General features: G+C 39.0%; 1 protein-coding gene across 1 annotated transcript; it reads left to right on the forward strand.

Moving 5' to 3' along the window:
- The first annotated feature begins 5,356 nt into the window (after positions 1 to 5,356).
- mpzl3 (myelin protein zero-like 3) lies at positions 5,357 to 14,912 on the forward strand. Its single transcript, XM_008308580.3, has 6 exons — positions 5,357 to 5,603; positions 7,718 to 7,884; positions 10,842 to 11,055; positions 11,902 to 12,058; positions 12,302 to 12,371; positions 12,656 to 14,912. The coding sequence occupies exons 1-6, from the start codon at positions 5,531 to 5,533 to the stop codon at positions 12,740 to 12,742; spliced, it is 768 nt and encodes a 255-aa protein (XP_008306802.1). The 5' UTR covers positions 5,357 to 5,530; the 3' UTR covers positions 12,743 to 14,912.
- Positions 14,913 to 17,745: the final 2,833 nt, after the last annotated feature.

The following is a 17,745-nucleotide window of genomic DNA, read 5'->3' on the forward strand; positions in this document are numbered from 1 at the left end:
TTATGAAGTTAGAGGCGTCATGAAGCTTGAAGCGGCTCTGGTCTCTGTCATGAAGGGAAGAAAAGGAGACAATTTGTGTCCAATATCTGCAAGTTTTACAGGCTTTTTAAAACACGGTTGTTCATGGTCACCAAGAACTGACAGTGGAGAAAACAGTACGATCACATTTAAAGGGTAAAAGAACGTGTGATCGAACTCAAACTGATGAATGAACAGAGCCCAGCAGTGACGATCACATTTAAAGGGTAAAAGAACGTATGATTGAACTCAAACTGATTGAACAGAGCCCAGCAGTGAAAACCATGATCTGACGAGATGTGAGACTTTGCTTCTGCCTCGTCATTTGCTGATAATATGATTGCAAGTAAAATGCAACATGTACGTACAGCTTAGTTAATATACAGAAAAAACTATGCACAGGAACATCAGTCATCCTGTTAACATCTGGCTGAACTAGCAAGTGGTCTATTATAGATTAAGTATGTGACTGTACATACACTTAGTCCATAATACTTTTACTCTTTCAGTGGTGTGGCTTAGAAGGAACCAGTTCATGTTGCACGGCATCTGTTATTATATTTTGAGCGTGTTCAGTTCATAACAGTTTTTTTTTTCAGCCTCAGCGGGGCTGCAATCAGTGTTGGACAAAATGTCAATGATTTTTTTTTTCTTGTTGTTGTTTTTTTTTTTTTTAACTAATGTGATTTCAAACTACAGCACCATCGATTGAAACTTTATTTTTGGAATTTTTTTATTCTTCTTCTTAGATCGATTGAATCAAACAGTCCTGGGTCTAAAGGTGATCCATAACATCAAATGCTTTATCAAAACAAACAGAAACCCAAGTGAAGTAACAGCCCTTACTTTGAGATCTGAAAACCCTTTCATTCCAAAATGTCCTCCTCAACTTCAGTCTTCTGTGTGTCTGTGAATACATCGCCCTCTGCAGTTACACAAACATATTCTTCTTTTTTACTTTTGTGAATAACTTTTATACTTGATGTGACACTGCACAATACTTTTTTAGAAAAACTTTTTCTATCCTTTTTTTTAGACAAATAGACAGTACCAGAAGTATTTTTCTGTTGTTTGAAGATTGTGTGTGAATTTGTTTGTCATAGAGAATTTATGGATACAAAAACAACATTTTCTAATAAAAAAAATGCCTTTAAATATTTTATAACTCTGTGCCAAATACATTTCACCACACATCAGACAGCAGCTGGAGAAGCAGATATAAACAGTGTACACAATTGATTTGACAGCACTCATCTATTATGTAGTTTATTCAGCATCTATTATGCACCATTATTTTTAATGCGCCTCCTCCTGTTGTGTACTTACGTCGTGTCTCACTGCAGAGTACTTTGCTTGTTTACCTGTAAACATTCCTGCAGGGACCTGTTGTTTAATTTGTTGCAGGTTCGATACATATCACGGTTATTGCTGCGCCGCTTGGCTTTGTAACTGAAGACCGGCCGTGGTCGTCGGATCTGAGTGTTCGTGACCACGAATACGTTACGTGTGTCTCTGGGTCCCTCTGTGTGAATGTGTGTGTGCATTGATCAAAGTTTCTCCCGGGGTGAAGGTTTAGTTACTGACTGACAGACCTGTGTGGTGTTTGTGTATACAAGCAGGGTCAGAGCATGGATGACTGGCTCTGAAAAGAGGGATCCTGTTTGTCAAGCGCTGTGTTTTGTTGAAGCCAAATTAATTACAAATGCACTGGTGTTGAACTGGGAAGATACTGTTATCTCCATAATCCCCTTTGTATCAGCATGGGGTTTCTCCTAATTAATCTGTTGGAGCTGCAGCATTAAGCCTCACATTAATATATCACAAATATAAACATCTGTGGTGTAAAAAGTTCAGATATTTAGGGCCTTTTAAAAAAACATCTGCATGCTCAAACACTGAGACAGTCACTGTGGGACTTATCTGACATAAATTTAATTTGCTCCTCATCATTATAATTTCAAGTTATACTTCAGTGATTAACAGATTGTTAAAAACAAATGAAAAGCTAATTACAGGGACACCACACTGGGCACTAGAGCAGAAATAAATTCTTAAGCACAGAAGTTATGTTTACTTAGGTTTTGAATGGTATGATGTGTTATGGCAAAAAAAAAAAAAAAACAGCCCCAGATGCAGTGCAGAAAAAAAAAAACAGCCCCAGATGCAGTGTAAAATGCAGTTGGTTCCCAAAGACTGGGTCAGGACCCAAAGATAAAAAAAAAAAAAAAAAATCAGCCCCAGATGCAGTGTAAAATGCAGATGGTTCCCAAAGACTGGGTCAGGACCCAAAGATGGGTCAAGATAAAATTATCACGGGACGCCAAATTGTTTTTTCCAATTCAGATTTTACTAAAGATAGTGTGTGAAGTACTAGTATAAAATTTAATGATGTTGTTTAAATTTGCTATTGTGTGGCTTTTTAGTAAATGTAGCAAGTTGGGCTGCATATGAAATATAAGAGTAACAGCAAAACCACTAATCACTGCTCTATTCATCAGGCAGAGTCAAACCTGTTTTACATGAACTGTTAGAGGAACTTTGGATTACAAGCAAACTGATCTGATTAATCTGTTTGACTGTGATTTCTGTGATAACTGGAGGTAGAGGTGTTCTCCACCGTGTCTTGTTTATGACTCATTAGTTTCATCACGGTTACAACATACGCAAAAACGTTGTCTGTGGACGTATGAATGGAAACTATGTCTATGTCCTTTTTGGTCTCTCCCACTTCTTTTCCAGATGCCCCGCCTCTCTGTGATACACACCTTACGATGGGTTGTACCTGGCACAATACGGAGGGAACGATTAAATTCCTTTACAGGCATGTAGTCACACTTTTTTGTCTATGTCTTCACACCAGAACAAGTTGACACACAAAAGAAAAATTAAACAAAACAAACAGAAAACAAGGGTTTGGCAAAACCTGTGTGGAAATCTACTCACCTGCATGTATTGATCAGACCAGTTGTTCCACTGCCATCCAAACATTTATCTAGCCCTGGGTTAACATAGGCACAAGTCAGACACAGTGGCAGCGGAGTAACACTGTGGGGGTAAAAAAAAACCTTTACTTTAGGACAAAAGATAATGGTCGCCAATGTTGGAGAGGTCTTTCTGGGACCCCCTCTAGTGTTGACAACAGTTTAAGTCTCTCCTTCATCCAAGTCAGCAGACAGCTATGTGTAGGGAGAGGGTTCATTGTGACTGAGAAGATTTCAGGTGAAACTGACACCATGCTGCAGCCATTGAACAGAGGGCCTCTGTATTCCCTCTCACAATACATTACACAATGTAGAGCTGTGGGTAAGGGTCTCCAGACTTTATGTTCCGATGGGTGAAGCATCAGGCGTCTCTGTTAAATGAATATAATCTTAGGGTTGGCACAAAGCAGCACTGTTGAAAACAAACTGTAAACATTCCCAGGCAGAGCAGGTTGAGTGACAATCAAGTCAAAGAGGAAGTGATTTTCTTTCCCCTGTCTGGGAATTGTTACTATTTAATAAGTGTGCTTGAATCCAATCTTTGTCTCACTGATGTTACACTGATTTTTGCAGTTGATTTGAATTTCATAACTTAATAATTATGTAGTTAATCTGTTAAGTCTGGCTATTTTATTTGTATTACTTTTGTTCTGGCTGGTTATTGATGAAACTAAACATAATCATTTTCTTTGTTTTCAGAAAGAAAAAAACATTATCACCTAGTTTTTAATACAAAGCCCACATTTATGTATTTGGTCAGACAGAATCAGATTAAAGTACAAAGCTGATAAGTACACAATGTATTTCAGAGAGCAGGGCTTAAAGTAATAGACACTCTGCTCCCGTTCGATAGCCTCTGATGTGTCATGAAATGAAATGAGGGTCTGCAACACGATTACAGGAATCTCTGCTGAGGACACGCTCCAGGCAGGCCAGATAGATGTGGGGATGTAAATGACAATTTAGGGCAAATGGAGATGTAAATAAACATCAAAAGGCTTTCGCACAAACACAGAGGGGAGATTAAAAAAAAAAGGAGAAAGTGACGGCAAGAAAAACAAATATCTTCTCCCAGTAGGGATAATTACAAGACTAAAGACAGGAGATGGAGGACAGGATAGCAGAGTAATATGTCTAGAAATAGAGGGGGGAGATTCATTAAACCATCCAGAAGTCATCTGGGGAATCTACGGAAATACCGGGCCTCAGATTTCTTCGTCGGGTTCATACGAGGGGAACAGGAAGCATTATATTTATAATATGGTTTTATCTTGGTACCGTCTGATGCTTCTTGCTCTCACACTGGTGAAGTGCGAGTGTGTTCTCGTTCTTACACAGAAGATTATCTGCCAGAAAAGAAAAAAAAAATCCAAGGAGCTTTTTTGTGTGCAATATTTTGTTGCACAACAAAAATAGAATAAAATTTAAAAAATGTGTTTAAATACTAAAAATAACCAGCAGTATTTGTGGTACAAAAGCCTATAATATAAGATGATGGTAACCAAAGTTTAAACCTGTCACACAATTGTGATTGTACCTATAATATAAGATGATGGTAACCAAACCATTGATTACAATGATTTGTGTAAGTGCTACTATAACAAAGATATCATTTAAATGTATAGCTATTGTCATGTTATTGTTCAAATGTTATCTTCAAATTTAATATGTTATATGACGTGAAAGGTGGTTAACTTTCAAACGAGTCCATAGGATTAGCATAACAAGATTTTACTGAGGTTTCAAACTGAGCAAACAAGGCGTGTCCCCTTAATGTAGTGGAGCGACTCTCATCTACATTTGGTGGTGCCCTCTAGTGGTTAAATGTTACACATAGGCTAATTTTCTTGGGAATACATTTTTTAAATTGTGTTAAATGTCTCCCATGATTTCCAACCAGACTGTTGAATAAACTCCCAGAACTGCAAAGACTACTTGTAAGACAAACTGTATTTTTATTTACAGGCGTCTGTAGTTGGTACAACATTGACAAAAGTGTTGTACACTTGTAAGACAAACTGAAATAAAAATACAATGCTGATATAAACCAAAAAAAAAACAAACAAAACAAAACAAAAAAAACAATTTACAATATAAATTTAAATCAAACGTCAACTGTGGTCGTTTGATTAAAAAAACCCAAACTTATTTAATTTCCTTTACTGTTTGGAGTCGACAATCTACATATTTCACTTCAGTTCTTTATAGAGTGACGACGAAAAGGACATTTTTTCCCTTCTGTTTTTTACCCACTGTTGATAAGGCAGCTGACAGCCCCTGTAGATATATATATATATATATTTAAAAATGTTTCAAGTGTTTGTGAACTTTTCCTCTCCATCGTGAACTCACTTCCTGATACACCTGTTTGGCAGGTGTGTCTCGGTGCTCGCTGTGTTTCAGTCACAGTCGTAGCCGCGGAGGTTCTGAGTCATGAGAACAAGACGCGCTATGGATTTAACTTTACCGAGGCTTTAACTGCTTTTTCCCCACACAACGTGACGCGAGTGAAACGGTTTCCACACAGTAAAATGCGTGGACTTCGTGAGGGGAAAGTGTCCGTGGACGGTGTGCTGCTGCAGTTGTCCGTGCTCCTCTGTTTGGGTGAGTAAACCAGGCCGAAGTTCGGCGTCCATGTCGCTGACACAAGTTTTACCTCGAGAGTACTCGAGTTCACTTCGCGGACATGTTTGCGACTCACTTTGTTTATATTTAAATGTATCTATGATATTTATTTTTTATTATTTTATTTTGCGTATAACGAATTCAGTCCAGTGGTCAAAGTGAGCTGTGTAGCATGAACTTTAAAAAACAACAACAACAATCTTACGCCATTTTGACAAACAACCTGTGTTTTGTTTAACGTTTTAACCGTATAGACACGCCACGTAAGTAAACACACCATGCTAAATGTTTATATTGTATATAACTCAGAGTACTTTGTGTTTTTTAAATTATATTATGTTTTAAAATAATATAACAATGGGCTCCTGTCTTTAACAGGTCAAGTATAAAGTTCAGGTTTTGGGTGTCAGTTATAAAACCAATGGATTGCTGCCCAGAATTTCCGAAACAACCGCGAGGCTTGAAAATATCTAAACATAGCAAAAAAGAGATGTTGGTGAAAATATTATAGGTTACCAATCGATACCTGGCCCAGTTTTAAGCACCCACCACTAGGGGCATTACTAGATCAAGTCAACCATCCAACTAATACAGTAAAATTCCAAAAGTTAAATTCATATATTATGAGAGTATTAACATAGGCATCTGCTAGCATATTTGTTAGCATAAATCCAGATGTTTAAAGGGTCAGTTTTTTTAAAGCTCCTTTCTGATTTTCACTTTTGTGATTGTCATGTTTGTATTGTTCACCTCTACACTTTAGCTTTTTTGTGATTGTTTTCAGACTCACTGCGTGCTATCTTCTCTCTGTTGATAACTTTTGTGTCTCTATAGATAGCACTTGTCGTAGCTGTATGTTTCTCTGATGGAATCAGTGATATCAGTCAAAGATCTGAGAACATTCCGAGCAGAAATCTGTAAGGACAATCGTTCACAGTGTTAACGATTATGATAACTTTTTTCTGCAGCGTAGTTCTATGACTCAGTTGGTGATTCACTGCAGTATTCTGGTACAGCCCAAAAGGATTTTTTTACAGATAATGAATGGACAGTTGTGAAATGATCACCACACAGCGGCTCCCACTCATGTTTTTAAATGAACCCTCAAAAAATAGAGTTAGGAAAGTCGAACTGATTCTAACCAACTTCTACCACTAACTTGCTATTCAAAATTGTATGATTAATTACTTGATATTTTATTAATATCGTAATATGAGCTGCTGTAAAGAATTCTCTCTAATAATAACATAAAAATGGCAGTAACAGAATAAAATTCTAACCAGCCAATTATCTTGTGGTTTTCCGAGGATGAATAGGTGCTTTGTAGATTTTTTTTTTTTTTTGAATGTCACTTTAAGGTTGACATTTGCTTTTGTGTGAAATAGCCTGACAACTTGATAGATTTTCATGACCTTCGCTCTCCATTTTGACAGGCCCTAGATTATAATTATGTCAACTTGTGAATTTTCATTCTTCACCAACTTCAGGTCACAGCCTGTTAAGAACAATTCTATCAGAGCACATTCAGCACATTTGTCAACCTATTTGTGTTATATATTCTGTTTATTACTACTGTGGTTAATGGCTGTGTCCTACGCTCTTGACACTTTTGAGCTTTCTGTAGTAAAAAAAGAAAAGAAAAAGCACAGTAGTAACTAACGTGTATCAGTGATATCAGCAACAGACTTTGGAAATTTTATTATGGCATGATCACGTGGCACATTCTTGAAGCAGCGTATCATTTTGTTTGGATATATTTTCTAGCCCTACCTCTTACATCAAAAGAAGGCCAATGCAATTCAGCTGTCACTACTGAATATCACTGTGTGTTCTGGGTCATTTAGACATATAAATGTTCTGCTAGACTTTTATACTAACTTGTATGATACAACTACCAATCGGTATAATACCCACAAACTTAAATGCTATTGAAAATCAATGAAAATGTTCTTACCTTTCTGCAGTAACAAAGAGAGAGTGGTACAAAAATAGCTTTGCAATGCAAAGTGCAGATGCAAAAAAACACCACTAAGCAAAACACATCCAGGCTGTAATTCTGCATCACTGATCTTTTTTGTGTTTAATTTATTTAGGTCCTTGCTTAGTTTCCTGCATCACAGTTATATCTCCACCAGAGGTCCATGCATCTAGAGGAGACACCGTTACATTGTCCTGCACTTTTACGTCCACCAGCAGGCCCACCAGTAAAATGATTGTTGACTGGTCCTACCGGCCCCAGAGTGGAGGGCCACCACAAACTGTGAGTACATAATGACGCCAGTATTGTACAATTTACCAATTGGTGTTAACCATCCATATTAAATGATGTATTTATGAAGTAAAAAAGGAAACACTCTCCCCTGTTTTTGACAATCCCATCTATCTTATCTACAAAAAGTGTGATTTTATAAAAAATCTTTAATATTTCCTTGAATTTGTCAAAATGCATATTGAGTTATTATTTGCTATGGGCCGCCAATGTGGGCTTTCACTTTTTAGGTGTTTTTACCATGTGTCAACCCCCTATTTTGTGGTGAATATACTGCCGACCAAGTCATCCAAATGTTATTTCTACCATAGATTGTAAGATTGAAAGTTCATGGTGAGGAGATGAAATTATCACCAGAATAAACGCAGTACTCCCATCACCTTTCGGCACCATTTACGTATTTCCAGAGGCTTCTCCAGCAAACTTGCTGTTTAGCCACCTCAAGAAACCCCTTCCTCTGTAGTGGTAGCGTGGTCTCGAGATGCGTTCATATGTATCCATCCCAACCCATAACTGCACTCAGCCATCTAACCCCACACACTGTTGGTTCAGTCCCACTGACCAACTCACTACAGATGGACCACATAATTTATGCGGTTCCATTTGGACTTGAGGATGGCCATCAAGTGTGGTTCTGTGAAATTGCATTTTAAACATGGAAATCCATAGTGTGGTAGCTGCAACTCTATATGCCATCATCTCCTATAGGAGCACTCAGAACTAAGTGGAGGCTAATGTTTTGCGGCTGCGTTGATATGGAGTGCTGTTGGTTTAGTCATTAAGATGTTGTATGGTCTCAAATTGTGTGTTGAGGGAGGAGAAGAACTAAAGCACCCCATGTCAGAAAATGAATATGAAAGTGAGCGTCAGCAGAGAACATGTAACAAATAGGTGTGGCGACAGAGGATTTCCACAGTAGATCCCTGGATAGACATCCCCCTCAGCTAGTTTTAATGGTTTGTCACAAAGAAAAAACTTGAGAGTCTTGAGAAATAAATTGCCAAAGTGCTGAAGGTTTCTGGAGGTTTTTAACAGACACAAGGTTTTTTTTTTCCATTTGTAAGCCTTCATTTAATTTCCATCCAATTTCATTAGCAGTCTTGGCCTGTTTATTGGCCAGGATGTCTTGGTTGTAGATCATACTGGGAGACCATGAATAAGCATGTAAAAGGCTCCATCAGAAAATACATTTTTGCTGGCAAAGCATTAGTGTCAATCTGAAGTGCTGCAGTGCCTCAGTGGCTGGTATAATTACTTCAGTTCTGAGGAGGGATCATTTTGTAGATTGGAGAAGTTTATGTTGTAATTTCAATCAACCATGATCAGCAGCTGATGTCTAATAATTGTCACAATGGACAGTAATATTGTAGGAGAATGAAATATGCAGATGAGTTGAGATGGTTTCACAGCTTTGTTCTGACTGTACTTTGGAGAATACTTCTGACTCTGCAGAATCTTACTGAGTTTATTCAATGACTTGAAACTCCTGGACAGATCAGCTGTTCAAAGTCCTTAGAATGATCAGTTTTGCATTAAATACAGTGTAGGGATTCAACAGTTATTGTCCTGGTTGAATTTATTTACTAATACTTTCAGGAAAATACAGCAGAGATACAGTACTTTCAACTCTATAAAAAGGTCTAAACAACAGTGATCTTTTTATGGTGAATCATAAACAGTTTTGTTTTTACCTTAATAGTTCAGGTATGTTTTAAGCAAACCTAATGTCCCCTAAAATATGGGACGCAGTGTTTCTGTCCTAATTTTTAAGCCAATCTCTATTGCTTAAGCAAACCTAATGTCCCCTAAAATACGGGACACTGTTCCTGTCCCAATTTCTAAGCCAATCTCTATTGTGGTGTATTTTTGTTTCTGATTTCATTGTGTCTGTTATAAACCTGTTGTTAAAAAAATAAAAAATAAACGAGACACATCAGTGTTTGTGTCCCATTTTTAGGCCAGAATCTATTGTGGTGTATTTTAGTTTCTGATTTCTTTGTGTCAATGATAAACCTGTTGTTTGGAAAAAAAAAAAAGAAGGGTAAAGTTTCAGGGGCATGTGGTTTGCTGGTGTAATGAGGCACAGCATCCTGTGGGCATTGGGTTTCTGCATATTAAATGTGGTTGTGAATTTTTGACCAATGATCAGTAGTACTATTCAGCCACAGCAGCCAGCAGTAAATGTGCAGTCACACCTTAAGGTGGAATTTGGTTCGGCAGATGGAATTTGGTCCATGAGCCGCGAGTTGATCACCTGTCTATAGTGTTGCCATATGCAAGTATTGCAGAAAGACCTACTGTACTTGTTGCACTGCAAAACTATTTATTACAACAGTCGAGTTTTTACTTCTGCAATACAGCTGCTGGTTCAAATCTTCTCCACCTAAATGCAACACAGTTGACTCATTTACAATCCTCATGTCACTCTCTTGTCTCCACCTACACTGGCACCACAACTGTGACATTTCCGTTTAATGTGGGAGTAATTGGGAGCTGTTATGGAAAAATTAACGACCCAGGTTTTTTTTAAATGTAATTCCAGGTTTTTTTTTCCTCTCTGCACATGAGAATATTTTAACTTATCTCTAGACTGCCTTTATTAATTACTCATTTTAAATGCACAGAATTCTCTTCTCTATTAAACTGTTGCCAAATGGCAAATGTCTCACCATCTGTGCTCACCACCAGTTGCTGTGAACACTTCCTGTTCACTGAGTGAAGCACTGATGTAGAAAGTTTCAATTTTTGACATTTACTATTCATGTGTTAGGAGACTGTGAATCACACTCACTGCATCACCATAAATAAAAACTTTAGTTCGGTTTGTGTTACATCACTCCTGTTCTGTTGAAGTAAAATGACAGTGTTTATAGCAGTTCCTTAATTTGTGTCTCGGTGTTAATTTAAATGTTTTATTCAATATTCTGTATTTTTTTTTTTTCTTGCAGTTTTTCTACTTCTCTTCGCAAGCCTTCCTCCCATCTCAGGGTCAGTTTGCTGGACGTATCGAATGGCAAGGAAGTCCAGCCCGTGGCGAGGCTTCCATCTCTCTGATCAATGCCACGTTGAACGACAACGGAACCTTCACCTGCTCAGTCAGGAACCCACCTGATGTCCACGGGTCACCGTCGTCACACACTGTTCTGACAGTCACACCAAAATGTAAGGAGACCAAAACCATATCAATATATTGACATACATACTTTATAGTCTTATCACTGATAAATACATGACTATTTACCTCCTGTTGTCTTTTGAAAAACTGACATTGGATCACCCTGTGCTTTGTCCTGACCTCAACTATTTGTGCACATTTCACAACCTGTGGAAACAAAGGTGTGATCGAGACTTTTCCACTGCCAGCTGCACGTTCTTCCGCAGACTAATCCCAAACATATCCTGTCAGTTAGTACAAGCTTGTTGTGCTTTCTAAGATCCTGATTCGCGTGTTGGCTCTGCCTCTGCTGTCAACACATTGTCGATGACTGCAGGCAGTGACATACTTCCCTCTTTAGATCTAACTAGCATGATTTTGCATTTGATATTAATGAGATAGTTACTTGTTCTCCGAAACCCCCCTCATGTCAGGAGCTGAAACAAACAAACAACAACAAAAAAATGCACAAAGGAAGGCACAATGTTTTTGTTATTTTCTTATAAGTGTGGATCAAACTAGATCTGACTTGCTGGGTTAGCAGTTCCATGCCAAAACAAACAGCAGTGTGAATTTGCAATAGTTTTGTCCTCTTGAAAATAAGTTAATTTGACCCAAAGTGCATTATAGCAGTAAATATTGTCCTCCCATCTCTTGCAGCTATATTGCAAAATTTTTAATCTCCTTAATTCAACAAATTATTGAACGTCATCGACATGTTTATTTTGACAGCTTTGGTTTATGTTCCATATTCCTAAGATGTGTGTGCAGTATTTGACTGCATAATGAATGCTGTCACTGTATCATGTTGTGTTGGTCACGATAAACGGAAGACCTCGCCTTCTCCTCCACAGCTCTCAGCATTCGCTTCACAGATGTTTCCCTCCTGCTCTTTTTCATCCTCCTGCCCTCCGCTGTCATTGCCCTCATACTTATTGGACGGATAATCTGTCCCAAGAAAGAGCACAACCACTCAAAGGCCTACAGATCACCTATAGAGGTCACAGAGGGGTGAGTAAATTTATTCCTCCAATCACTGCCATGGCTCCTCGGGGAATAGCGATGGTCACCGAAGGCCAAGGTGGTCAAGGATGTGTGTTTCGCTCGGTAATTTGATGAGTCTTAAGTTCAGCTCTTACAATGTAAGTGCTGTGTCCATATGTTAAAACGCCATCTGTTTTTTTTTTCTGTGTATGTTTAACCTGAGAATGTTGCGGTTGTCATTACTGACCATGTTTTCGTCCACTTCCTCAGAGAGGAGTACACCATCAACCCATCAGTGGCCAGTGTAAAAAAGCCCACATGCTGTGATCTATATTTAATGGTACAGTACAGAGTTTCCCGTTATATCATAATGTCCAACATGCTATAAATAACCTTAATGAGAAATGCCTGCCAGATCTTTTTCACATGTTAAATTTTATATGCTCCCTACGCCTGAAAACCAGACTTGATGATCTATAAAATATTGATTTTTTTTTTTTTCTTGGGAGTTATTTTGTGTCAAGGTCTACATGACTCTATAGTCTAGAGTCTCTGTGCCTCTGTTGGCATCTATCTTCATCTGACAGCCTTCTTTTTTTTGTTTGTTTCTCCCTTCATGTCCAGGACTCAGATGAGGAAGATATGTACTACAGCACAAAACAGAGGCCTCCAAAAACAGTTGATGACGGCTATGCAGAGTCTCAGTTCTAGAGAAGCCTGCTGGTTCTAAAAAGTAACTGCATGTATCCGGTTCTACTTCATGGCACATTTGGGAGGTGGAGAATAGATATTACCGTGCAGCAATCCTGTCTTGTTGTGCCACCTCAGACACACAAACTTGTTATAATAGTTTTTAGTTTTTCTTTTTTTTTCTTTTTTTTTACATTATTACTTCCTATTATGACAATGTTTTTTTTACATTGAGACAAATCAGAATTATTCATCTCTGAGGCTGACACACCGTCTATTCTATTTTTTTTTTGCAGTCTTCCAATCATGAAATGAATATTAAATTTGCAGCTTTTATCCCAACAGATCCTTAAATGTAGGAGCTAATGGTTTTGATTGTCATTGTTTCTCTTCTCATATCAGTTGTCAATTGAACCAAACACACAAACACATGCACTATCTTTTCTTCACATCTTCACAGCTTTTGAATGTTAAACTTTTCTATTTTGAAGGAGTTAGATTCAATTTGTCTAATTTATGTTTGTATCATATTCAAATTTTTTTTGTAGAGAAAATGCCAAGTTTGATATGGACTATCGATCATCGATCATCTTTAATCACTCCGTGGTATTTATACCTTTATGTATTTATAGTATACTGCAGTCGCAAGTGTTGTGTCTGTACATTAAACAGCATTTAGTATCGTTCTGCATATAATTCTGCTGATTCACTTAAATAATTTGCCTATATAGTTTATTTTCTCTTGGTAGATTGGGTAAATTTCTAAAATGTTTTCAGCCAGCTTGTGCAAAAAGTAATTTATTTTGACAATTTATCTTCACTCAACATAAAGGGTGCAATTTGTTTGCCAAAGCTAATGGCAGGCAGCCGCTGCATCTCCACCGCTGCCTTTGTTTGCACTGTTGCACTATTCATGAATGGGTCTCCTCCACTATTTATGACGTTCCTGAACATTCCTTTTAAAAACTCCAAGGACTTGCCGGTGCCTCAGAGCTTCACTTGCAATTTTCCACAGCATCTGTCTCGCCAACGCAGTTGTGGGACCAGAGACTCTTATGTGGATCTAATAAAAAGCCGCCAATGAAACGCACAGGAAGTGATGAGAGACGGTGCTTATCGCTCGGCTCCTTTTCTTCTCTGTTGCTCATTCTTCTCATGCATATTACTCGGTTAAGTTTTAAATAATTAACTCGCTACAGTGAGACTATTATCATTCCTACCTCATCTAAAACTACCATAGCAACAACTTAACCTGTGGCTGGCAGAGAAAATAGTCTACCTTTTAAATTGATTGAATGAAGATATTGGGCTTGCGCTATAGCTGGAGAAATTTAATCCTTATATGTATATGAACAGTATGTGCTTGTGTAGAAAAATTATGCACACACAAATTAAACGCTTTCCATACAAGTTTGGAAAAGTCCAATATAATTCTTATAATATGACAAGTCCCATCTATTTGATTCTACAATACTGGCTTTTTCAGAGTGAAAATCTCACTTTATTTTATTTTTTCTATATGGATTGTATAGGGTTTTTTATTCTTTGAAAAGGAAATGCAAGCATCAAGGACTTGACTCATTGCCATGAGCAGAAAACCTGTGTGCAGCAACTTTTGCAGCACAATTGAATTTAGTCGTGGCTCTATGAAGGCTGACAGTTCTGTGAAAGTGACTGATGTGCCTCTTCGGCATAAAACCCAGAGAGGAGCTGCTGGGAGACATCCACTGCTGATGTCGGTGCTCCATCAGTCAGGTACTAGACCTATGTCTTTTTTTTAACCCACAAACTTATACAAAACTTATTGTTTTTACATGCAGTAGTGAATTGTGCAATTGAGTAATGCATGAAAACTCCACTGTCATATATTAGTTAAGATGGCCATAAGAAGCATATTCACATTTAAACTTCACAGATTTTTCCACAAGCGTTTATATATTTTCACTGCATGACTGAATATAAAATGTATAAATTATAATTCACACTCCGCATCTGGAGGTTTTTGGTAGCGGTTCTTATTGTAATCTTTGCTTTTCACTTTTGTTGTTATCACACCGTTGTTTAGCACTGTATATTTAATCACGTTTTCACACATTCTGCAGCTTTTTTACCTTTGCCCCAGTCTGTTGAATTATACCATCCTCTAATGATTGTTCTGCATACGTTTTGTTCTCTCTCTAAAAAAAAAAAACGGAGACAGAGAGAGTGGCTGCTGCACGATGCACCAAACTCGTATAATGCACTGGTGGAGATGATTTTCATGTAGTACTATTGCTGCAACATTAAAAAAGAAACACCTCAAAATATACAATGCACCAACTTTCTGTTCCCATAGGTTGACTTGCACATTTGCGCTACATTTATTATTTGCAGCACTTACAGTACAGTAGGTTTTTACTGCAGTTTATATATATAGTTACCTAGAAGTAGGACAGAGAACACTGCTGTGTAACGGTGCACTTTCAAACACAGAGGAAGACATACGTTCGTAATGTGTCTTTATTGTGGTGCATTGGATTGAAATGTTACTTTTTTTTTTCCATTGTCCCTTACCGAACGTGTCCCTTTTTTTTTTTTAATTTAAACATAATAATAAGTCACAGCATTGAGAAGAGATGACAGCCATTGCAGCAGCAGCAGCAGCCCACACTGGTGTGCTGCCAGAACATAGTGTACAGACCATACCTCCGACGTTTGCCTAAATATTGGCAGGACTGTGTGACATTATTGATTCCTGTGGTCTGTACAGCAACATATTCAGCTGCTTAAGCCAAGAATCAGATAACTGAACATAGATTAGCATGCTAAGACGTGACGATAAGGAGGGCAGCTACATTTAGGTTGGGTCAATGAGTCAGCTGTTGGCCGTCCTGCTGCAGCTGCAGATGGATTATTTCCAAAGACCAGCCCACGCTCTGTCTCAGATTCTGGAGACACCTTAGACTAGACTCAGACTGATTTGGTTTCTGAAGGTTTTGGATTTTTACATCCATCAGAGAACAGAGATTTCTAAAGAGGGTTTTAAATTAGTACGGTAACAGTTTAGTTTGTATAAATACGTCATTACACTGCAGGCCTTAGACAACAGCTTGTTTATTTCGCCGCAGAGGCTCAAACAGTCGATCAAAGTTGCATTTATTTTACTGCAAATGCACCCTAGTTTAATCATACCTTGCACAAGTCTTGGCTAATGATTGTCGTTCTGATGTGTGGATGAATCTAGAAAGAGATGAACTCTTGAGAATGTATTGTGATCGTGATCAAACGCCGTTGCAAACGGGATAATTTGAGGAAGCACAAAAAAATCTGCAGTAGCGGGGAACCAATGGTGGTCCAAGAAAAATTTAGCAAAGCACATAAGGATGCGTCATGTCTGTTCATAGAGTTAAAGTAATGCAGACAAACATCTCTCATTGTGTGACGTTACCGATGAGTCAAAAATGGAATATTTGGCTGTTTGACAAAAGACAGGGTTTATTGGAAGAGTGCTGAACAAGATTCATGATTCTGGTCCCGTTGACGACCACTTATGGAAATAAGCCTCATGTTCGTCTTCCAGAAAGGAGGCATGGAATTGGACAGTCGATGATCTGAGGTATGTTAATGCTTGGTTTCATCCTTCTATACTATACAGTGCTGTGTTTTTTCTTGTTCTTCTTCCTGAGTTGCGGTTGTTGTCTCTGTACAGAATGCGGCTCTGCGATGGACCAGTGAGCTATTCAGTTGGAGTTGCCCTCTCCTGGTGACAGCTGCGATTGCCCCTATGCCCCAGTGTGATATCACTGTCCTCTTTGACCCCAATCGGATGTGAAACTTCTGGCAACAGTGCAGGTACATACTAATGTCCATATTTGAATACAGCACATGGTGCAGTACAATCTCAGGTCCATCAGACCTACTCTACAGAGTATGTTTTCCTGAAACATAATAATAATAATTTCTGCCTTTATTTTTGCCTTTACGTCAGTCGTTTGAGAGATGAGTTCTCAGACAACCTGTTCAGAAAAACTTAGTTCCCCTGAGCAAAGCACTTATCTGCTAGTTATCCCCATAGAGTGCTCTAGTGGGAACAGTGAAGTGGCAGCTGAGGAGTATGAATGCACACGTCTGTATAGAATTCATGTAACGCAGCACTGTGGGAAGATGGTGCCTGCTCAGCAGAACATTCTGACGCCGCCTGTGTCATACAGCCCGTGGTAGGCCACGATGACACATAGTGATGATGTAGTACAGTCGGGTAATGGTGCCGGGTTTTCCTGTGTGGTAGCAGTTATCACCGGGAAAGCTGTGGCTCAGAGGAGGAGGTTAATTATTTCCCCTCAGTGAACTGGAAGTGGAATAATCCTGTGAAAGAGAAGAATAGCAGAACATCACCCCTGAGAAAACACAACCCCCCCCCCCCCCCCACCACCCCCCCGCCGTTACATTGCTGTGTACCCATCATTCCTCCCTTCATCCTCATTGTGTCTGTGTAGCATCTGCTGCTGCTCACCTGTGTACGAAGGGGAGGCAGGGGGAGGAGGGGGAGGAGGGGGAAAGGTGCAGGATCGTCAGGCACCTCCTCAAGAGTGTGTGTTAACAGATTGAAGAAGTGTGTGTCTGTGTGTGTGTGTGTGTGTGCAATATCAAAGACAAATATAGAGTGTGGGCGTTTGCATGAGCATGCGCCTGCCTGCTCCGCTGTGTGACAATGGTTATAAATGAAGTTGAGGTGGAAAACGCATGTTTTGCCCAATAAGCGAGACTGTGTGAGAATGTGGCACGGGGGAGGCAGAGAGGGGGAAAAAGGAGGGGAAAGGGGAAGGATAGATGCAGTTTTCTTCGCCTGCCTGCCACACCCAGTCCTCTTGCCTCCTCCTCCCAACTTAATCTCTCCCCTTCCTCTCTCTCTCTCCCTCTCTCCCTCTCTCCCTCTCTCCCTCTCTCCCTCTCTCCCTCTCTCCCTCTCTCCCTCTCTCCCTCTCTCCCTCTCTCCCTCTCTCCCTCTCTCCCTCTCTCCCTCTCTCCCTCTCTCCCTCTCTCCC

The sequence above is a fragment of the Cynoglossus semilaevis genome, chromosome 4 (assembly GCF_000523025.1).
Source record: "Cynoglossus semilaevis isolate Cse_v1.0 chromosome 4, Cse_v1.0, whole genome shotgun sequence".
Classification (NCBI taxonomy): Eukaryota; Metazoa; Chordata; class Actinopteri; order Pleuronectiformes; family Cynoglossidae; genus Cynoglossus; species Cynoglossus semilaevis.

Coding starts and splice junctions, on each gene's coding strand:
- mpzl3 (XM_008308580.3), top strand. CDS start 5,531: ATGCGTGGACTTCGTGAGGGGAAAGTGTCCGTGGACGGTGTGCTGCTG. Junction 11,056..11,901: donor TCTGACAGTCACACCAAAAT/GTAAGGAGACCA, acceptor TCTCCTCCACAG/CTCTCAGCATTCGCTTCACA. Junction 12,059..12,301: donor CCTATAGAGGTCACAGAGGG/GTGAGTAAATTT, acceptor CCACTTCCTCAG/AGAGGAGTACACCATCAACC.